At 60.3% G+C, this 7,388-nt stretch overlaps 1 protein-coding gene across 1 annotated transcript in view; it reads right to left on the minus strand.

Annotated features, from left to right (window-relative positions):
- The window catches only part of VOLCADRAFT_93629 (uncharacterized protein), a gene marked incomplete at both ends in the record, with an annotated part of 29,123 nt that extends 22,528 nt beyond the window's left edge, over nt 1-6,595 (minus strand). Inside the window, 6 exons of the mRNA XM_002952862.1 lie at nt 918-1,989; nt 2,877-3,146; nt 5,239-5,298; nt 5,385-5,505; nt 5,812-5,991; nt 6,585-6,595. Coding sequence (XP_002952908.1) covers nt 918-1,989; nt 2,877-3,146; nt 5,239-5,298; nt 5,385-5,505; nt 5,812-5,991; nt 6,585-6,595 — 1,714 coding nt within the window. The remainder of the gene's footprint in view (nt 1-917; nt 1,990-2,876; nt 3,147-5,238; nt 5,299-5,384; nt 5,506-5,811; nt 5,992-6,584) is intronic.
- Between the last annotated feature and the right edge of the window lie 793 nt (nt 6,596-7,388).

Genomic DNA, 7,388 nt, shown 5'->3' on the forward strand with positions numbered 1-7,388 from the left:
CCGCCGCCGCTGTTGCCGCATTTGCGGCACTTGAAGTGATCCCCATGGACAGGGGGGGAGAGATAACGACAGCTCCGCCGGCGGCTGCATCACCAGAGGCGACGCCGCCGCCGCTGTTGCCGCATTTGCGGCACTTGAAGTGACTCGATGGACAGGGGGGGAGAGATCACGACAGCTCCGCCGGCGGCTGCATCACCAGAGGCGACGCCGCCGCCGCTGTTGCCGCATTTGCGGCACTTGAAGTGACTCGATGGACAGGGGGAGAGAGATAACGACAGCTCCGCCGGCGGCTGCATCACCAGAGGCGACGCCGCCGCCGCTGTTACCGCATTTGCGGCACTTGAAGTGACTCGATGGACAGGGGGAAAGAGATAACGACAGCTCCGCCGGCGGCTGCATCACCAGAGGCGACGCCGCCGCCGCTGTTGCCGCATTTGCGGCACTTGAAGTGACTCGATGGACAGGGGGGGAGAGATAACGACAGCTCCGCCGGCGGCTGCATCACCAGAGGCGACGCCGCCGCCGCTGTTGCCGCATTTGCGGCACTTGAAGTGACTCGATGGACAGGGGGAGAGAGATAACGACAGCTCCGCCGGCGGCTGCATCACCAGAGGCGACGCCGCCGCCGCTGTTACCGCATTTGCGGCACTTGAAGTGACTCGATGGACAGGGGGAAAGAGATAACGACAGCTCCGCCGGCGGCTGCATCACCAGAGGCGACGCCGCCGCCGCTGTTGCCGCATTTGCGGCACTTGAAGTGACTCGATGGACAGGGGGGGAGAGATAACGACAGCTCCGCCGGCGGCTGCATCACCAGAGGCGACGCCGCCGCCGCTGTTGCCGCATTTGCGGCACTTGAAGTGACTCGATGGACAGGGGGGGAGAGATAACGACAGCTCCGCCGGCGGCTGCATCACCAGAGGCGACGCCGCCGCCGCTGTTGCCGCATTTGCGGCTCTTGAAGTGACTCGATGGACAGGGGGGGAGAGATAACGACAGCTCCGCCGGCGGCTGCGTCACCAGAGGCGAAGCTGCCGCCAACGCCAACTCCACCGCCGTCCACACAAATGCAACTACACCTGTCATCGATGCCGCTGCAGCTGCCGCATCCGCCACACCCGCCGCCACTGCCACACCCGTCACCGCAGCCACACCCGCCGCCAACGCCACACCCGCCAGCCTCACCGCCACCGCCACTACTGTCACCGCAGCCACACCCGCTGCCAACGCCACACCCGCCAACGCCAACTCCAACGCCGCCAAGGCAAATGCCACCTCACCCGTCACCGATGCTGCTTCACCTGCCGCAGCCGCCACACCCGTCGCCAACGCCACACCCGCCACCGTCGCCGACACCGCCACCGCCACCGTCACATCCATCGCCACCACCTCCACCTCAGCCAACGCCACACCTGCCACCGTCGCCGCCACCGCCACTACCGCCACATCCACTACCGCCACCGCCACCGTCGCCGCCACCGCAGCCACGCCCGCCGCCAACGCCACACCCGCCAACGCCACCTCCAACGCTGCCAAGGCAAATTCCACCACACCCGTCACCAATGCCACCGCACCTCCCGCAGCCGCCACACCCGCCGCCACCGCCACACCCGCAACCGTCGCCGCCACCGCAGCCACGCCCGCCGCCAACGCCACACCCGCCAACGCAAACTCCAACGCCGCCAAGGCAAATTCCACCACACCCGTCACCAATGTCGCCGCATTTGCCGCAGCCGCCGCACTTGCCGCAGCCGCCACACCCGCCGCCACCGCCACACCCGCCACCGTCGCCGCCACCGCAGCCAAGCCCGCCGCCAACGCCACACCCGCCAACGCCACCTCCACTGCCGCCAAGGCAAATTCCACCACACCCGTCACCAATGCCACCGCACCTCCCGCAGCCGCCACACCCGCCGCCACCGCCACACCCGCAACCGTCGCCGCCACCGCAGCCACGCCCGCCGCCAACGCCACACCCGCCAACGCAAACTCCAACGCCGCCAAGGCAAATTCCACCACACCCGTCACCAATGTCGCCGCATTTGCCGCAGCCGCCGCACTTGCCGCAGCCGCCACACCCGCCGCCACCGCCACACCCGCCACCGTCGCCGCCACCGCAGCCAAGCCCGCCGCCAACGCCACACCCGCCAACGCCACCTCCACTGCCGCCAAGGCAAATTCCACCACACCCGTCACCAATGCCACCGCACTCGCCGCAGCCGCCGCACCCGCCGCCAACGCCACACCCGCCACCGTCGCCGCCAACGCAGCCACACCCGCCGCCAACGCCACACAGCCACCGTCACCGCCATTGCAGCCACACCCGCCGCCAACGCCACTTCCGCTACACCCGACTCCAACGCCGCCACGGCAATTCACCACACCCGTCACCGCCATCCCCGCCAACTTGCCACACCCGCCACACCCGCCGCCACCGCCACACCCGCCACCGTCCCGCCACCGCAACCACACCCGCCGCCAACGCCACACCCGCCAACGCCAACTCCAACGCCGTCAAGGCAAATGCCACCACACCCATCTCCAACGTGCCGCACTTCGCCACAGCCGTCCCACCCCCGCCAACGCCACACCCGCCACACCCGCCGCCACCGCCACTACCTCCACTTCCGCCACCGCAACCACACCCGCCGCCAACGCCACACCCGCCAACGCCAACTCCAACGCCTCAAGGCAAATGCCACCACACCCATCACCGATGCTGCCGCACTTGCCGCAGCCGTCACACCCGTCGCCAACGCCACACCCGCCACCGTCGCCGCCACCGCCACTACCTCCACTTCCGCCACCGCAACCACACCCGCCGCCAACGCCACACCCGCCAACGCCAACTCCAACGCCTCCAAGGCAAATGCCACCTCACCCATCACCGATGCTGCTTCAACTGCTGCAGCCGTCACACCCGTCGCCAACGCCAGACCCGCCACCGTCGCCGCCACCGCAGCCACGCCCGCCGCCAACGCCACACCCGCCAACGCCACACCCGCCAACGCCAACACCAACGCCACCGCCACACCCGCCGCCTTCGCCGCAACCGTCACCGCCACTGTCCCCGCCACCGTCACATCCATCGCCACCACCTCCACCGCAGCCACACCCGCCGCCAACGCCACACCCGCCAACGACAACTCCAACGCCGCCAACGCAAATTACACCACACCCGTCGTCGATGCCGCCACACCTGCCGCCAACGCCACACCCGCCACCGTCGCCGCCACGATCCCATATAGAAGCGGGGTAGTGGATTGGATTACGGTTTTGGGCGTTCAGATTGCAGAGACTGCATCAGCAAACCGAAGGAAGGTGTTTTGCAGTTGTGAAACGAGTTGTGGGATGGTAGGAGGGATGTTCACGGAAATGTTTCTAATTCGTCGGGGTTCCATTATTATCCGAACCAGTCATATTAACACTGCGGGGACAAGCTACTCCTTTACCACGAGGTTGGTGGGGGAAGGGTAAGGGGCGTGAGACACAGTGCTTGACACAGGCAAAGCCCGGTGCTGTTAATGACACACGCCTTACGCTTGAGGCCCCTTGTGACGGCAGTAGAGTAGCAGTAGTGGTGGTGGTCATGGAGCGCTTGGCATTCCAAAGTAGGTGGCGCAGGTGGCGGGCGTGGCGGCATCGACGACGGGTGTGGCGGTGGCGGCGGGTGTGGCGGTGGCGGCGGGTGTGGCGGTGGCGGCGGGTGTGGCTCACAGCGTCCTCCACCATCGCAGCTGCACTCCCTCCACCATCTCATACGCACAACCAAGGGGATGGGGGCCCGCAGATGGAGGAGAATTAGAAGCAGTAACGGCGGTGTCATAGGGTAATTATACAGGCAAGCAGGCAGAAGGTCAAGCAGGAAGGCAGGTTGGTAAGGTCAGAAAGCAGGTTAGGCAGGTCGGAAAAAGCAGGTGAGTCAGGGTTGGGGAATCGGTGAGTCAGGGTTGGGGAATCGGTGAGTCGGGTTGGGGAATCGGTGAGTTGGGTTGGGGAATCGGTGAGTTGGGTTGGGGAATCGGTGAGTTGGGTTGGGGAATCGGTGAGTTGGGTTGGGGAATCGGTGAGTCGGGTTGGGGAATCGGTGAGTTGGGTTGGGGAATCGGTGAGTTGGGTTGGGGAATCGGTGAGTTGGGTTGGGGAATCGGTGAGGTGGGTTGGGGAATCGGTGAGTTGGGTTGGGGAATCGGTGAGGTGGGTTGGGGAATCGGTGAGTTGGGTTGGGGAATCGGTGAGTTGGGTTGGGGAATCGGTGAGTTGGGTTGGGGAATCGGTGAGTTGGGTTGGGGAATCGGTGAGTTGGGTTGGGGAATCGGTGAGTTGGGTTGGGGAATCGGTGAGTTGGGTTGGGGAATCGGTGAGTTGGGTTGGGGAATCGGTGAGTTGGGTTGGGGAATCGGTGAGTTGGGTTGGGAAGAAGGTGAGGCAGTTAGTTGGACAGCCAGGTAGACAAGTAGGTAGGTAAAGCAGGAAGGCAGGCGGTTTGGTAAACAGACAAGCGGGCACACAGACGAACCATCCAACAGTCAACCATTCAACAATTCAACAGTTCAACAATTCAACGGTCAACAACGGTCAACAGTTGCCAACAGTTCAACTGTCCAATACTGCGATTGCCAACAGTCCAACAGTTTCAATTGGTTGCTGTGCTGGCAGGAGCAGGTTGGTGGACGGAGACAGCTTTTGCGGCGGAACTCTCTCATTCATAGCCTCATTCAATCATAGCCTCATTCAATCATAGCCTCATTCAATCATAGCCTCATTCAATCATAGCCTCATTCAATCATAGCCTCATTCAATCATAGCCTCATTCAATCATAGCCTCATTCAATCATAGCCTCATTCATTCAATCATAGCCTCATTCGTTTATTTGTGGCCGCAGGGTTAAAAAACCCCGCCAATGTCTCTGCGAAGGCCGCGCACATGCGACAGCAACATTCGCTCGTTCGCGGCCGCAAATGCTGTCTCCGTCCACCATCCATTCGCCCACCCGCCCGCTCATCCATTCACCAAACCACACGCCCTCCTACCTTACCTACCTCCCTGCCTCCTACCTGTCTTCCCTCCCTGCCTCCCCTCCTCCCCTTCCCTTCCCCCCTCCTCCCCTTCCCTCCCCCCTCCCCTCCCCGGCCCTCCTCTCTCCTCATAATTTCGTGAACCAATTCCCGGTCGAACACTCAAAGATCCACTTACACCATGTCATAGTCAGCTCCGAAAGGCCGTAAAACACCCACCACCTTGGTGATGATGTGGGCTGCTAGTTGTGTTGGGGCCGGAGGTTCCAGAGGCAGCAGCTGACAAGGCGGCCCGCGTCAATCAGTCCGACAAGGAAATGTAAGGGCCCCGTTGCGCAGCATTGTTGCGCTCTGCATCAGCATACCCTGTGCATCATGGCCCACTCTAACCCCTGCTGCTGCTCCATCTCGCCGTCATCATCGCTCTCATCCTCATATCCGACCAAAAAGACGAAAGCGTGATTGGGTCCAAACCCCCCATGGCCGCTGTACAGCACCAAACGGCACTGTACGGCTCCTCACAGTACCAGGAAGGCAGTGTCCGGGTGAAGCGTGACGTGGCAAGTGTCCAGACAACGAGCACTCGCGAGAGCTGATCAATGTTTCTGGCTCGTCACCGCGTCGGAGTATGTCGGAGTGTGAAGAGAACAGCAGCAAACGGCATGCAACGGTAAACCGTTAGGTGAGTCTACACTTTCAATGGCAGCACCACGAAAAGGGGTCACCGTAGAGAAAATAATGGGAGGGTCCATCGCACCTTCATTCGAATCCTAAACCCCTACATCCCCCCACCTTCTTGTGCATGCAGCATCGTGCACAGCGTGGGCGGGTGGCGGGTGGCCGCCCAAACTCAGCAGATTGATGTACATCTTGGTGCACCACTCAGAACAAATGCCTATCCTGCGGGTTTGATCCCATATAGAAGCGGGGTAGTGGATTGGATTACGGTTTGGGGCGTTCAGATTGCAGAGACTGCGTCAGCAAACCGAAGGAAGGTGTCAATATAAAGGAGGATGTGTGTTTTGCAGTTGTGAAACGAGGAGGGATGTTCACGCAAATGTTTCTAATTCTTTGACGGGTTCCATTATTACCCAAACCAGTCATATTAACACTGGGGGGACAAGCTACTCCTTTACCACGAGGTTGGTGGGGGAAGGAAGGGCCAAAGGTCCCCCGCAAGTGTTCGTTCCCCGACAAAGGGAGACGAAGTATGAGTCACTAGGTTGTATTCTCGGCCAGCATAATTTTAGGTTTCGTACTAAGCATTTTAAGTCAGTGCAGGGCTCGACACCCCGTACGGGGCCCGTAAGTTTTTGGCCTTTTTTCGGGCCCGTAGGACTTTACAGTGGCCCCCGTAAGGATTTTGGGGCGTGAAGCGCCCCCGTACGGGGCCGCCCCCGGACCAGCCGAAGGCCGGTTACGGGGGCCCCCGTAAGGATTTTAAGGATTTATAAGAGGCCGTACGAGGCCCGTAAAGTCCCCCGTAAGGGAGAGGACGGACCGATTGCCGACTGCCGTGCAAGGTTGTAGTACCCTTTGACCATATAAAGGATAAGGCCACACACTTGGCAGACATAATTCATATTGCAATATTTAACTACACTTTTCATAATACTTTTATAACTTCTGGTCTGTAACATCCTGAGGATTTTGATGAGGAGGAGGAGGACGAGGATGAGGAGGACGAGAAAGAGGAGCAGAAGGGATGAGCGGCCGCGGCGGCCAAGGCGCTTGGCTTTCACTGAGTGTGCCGTGTCCCCGAGTGTAATGGTTCACGAGAAAATAACGAAAATAACGATTTACAGGGCAAAAAATGCAAAGCGTCACTTTCCACAGCGTTTCAGCCAAGGACAGTGCCCCCGTAAAGGTTTTGCGGGGGTTACAGGGGCCCCCGTAAGGTTTTCGGCCGGTACAGGAGCCTGGTACGGGGGCCCCTCCGTAAGGAAAATTTGGGAGGTACGGGGGAGCCCGCAAGTTTCAGGAAGGTCAGTGTCGAACCCTGAGTCAGTGTTAAGTTTTTGGCATTTTCCTTCTAGTTTCTACCGTATTCTTGGTTAGCATTTTCGTTTAGTCTTAGTGTCCCCTTCGGGGAATGCGCGCCGGGTCATCCCTCGGGTTTTCGTTAACCAAGAGCGAAAAAAACAAAAAAAGATTTTAAAACAAAATAAAATGCTTAATCAAGAGAGAAAAGTTTATAAAATTTTATAATATTTAGTATTCGGGACACCAAAGGGTTACCGAAGGGGAGATTAAGGTAACGCGGGGGGGGAGGCGTAGGGGAGCGGGGTGGCGAGAAATCCGGCGTAACGCGGTGGATGTGTGGACTAGGGCCTCGCCTGAACTTTCATCCCCATACGTCACGGGTCTGT

The sequence above is a fragment of the Volvox carteri genome, assembly GCF_000143455.1.
Source record: "Volvox carteri f. nagariensis unplaced genomic scaffold VOLCAscaffold_32, whole genome shotgun sequence".
Lineage (NCBI taxonomy): Eukaryota > Viridiplantae > Chlorophyta > Chlorophyceae > Chlamydomonadales > Volvocaceae > Volvox > Volvox carteri.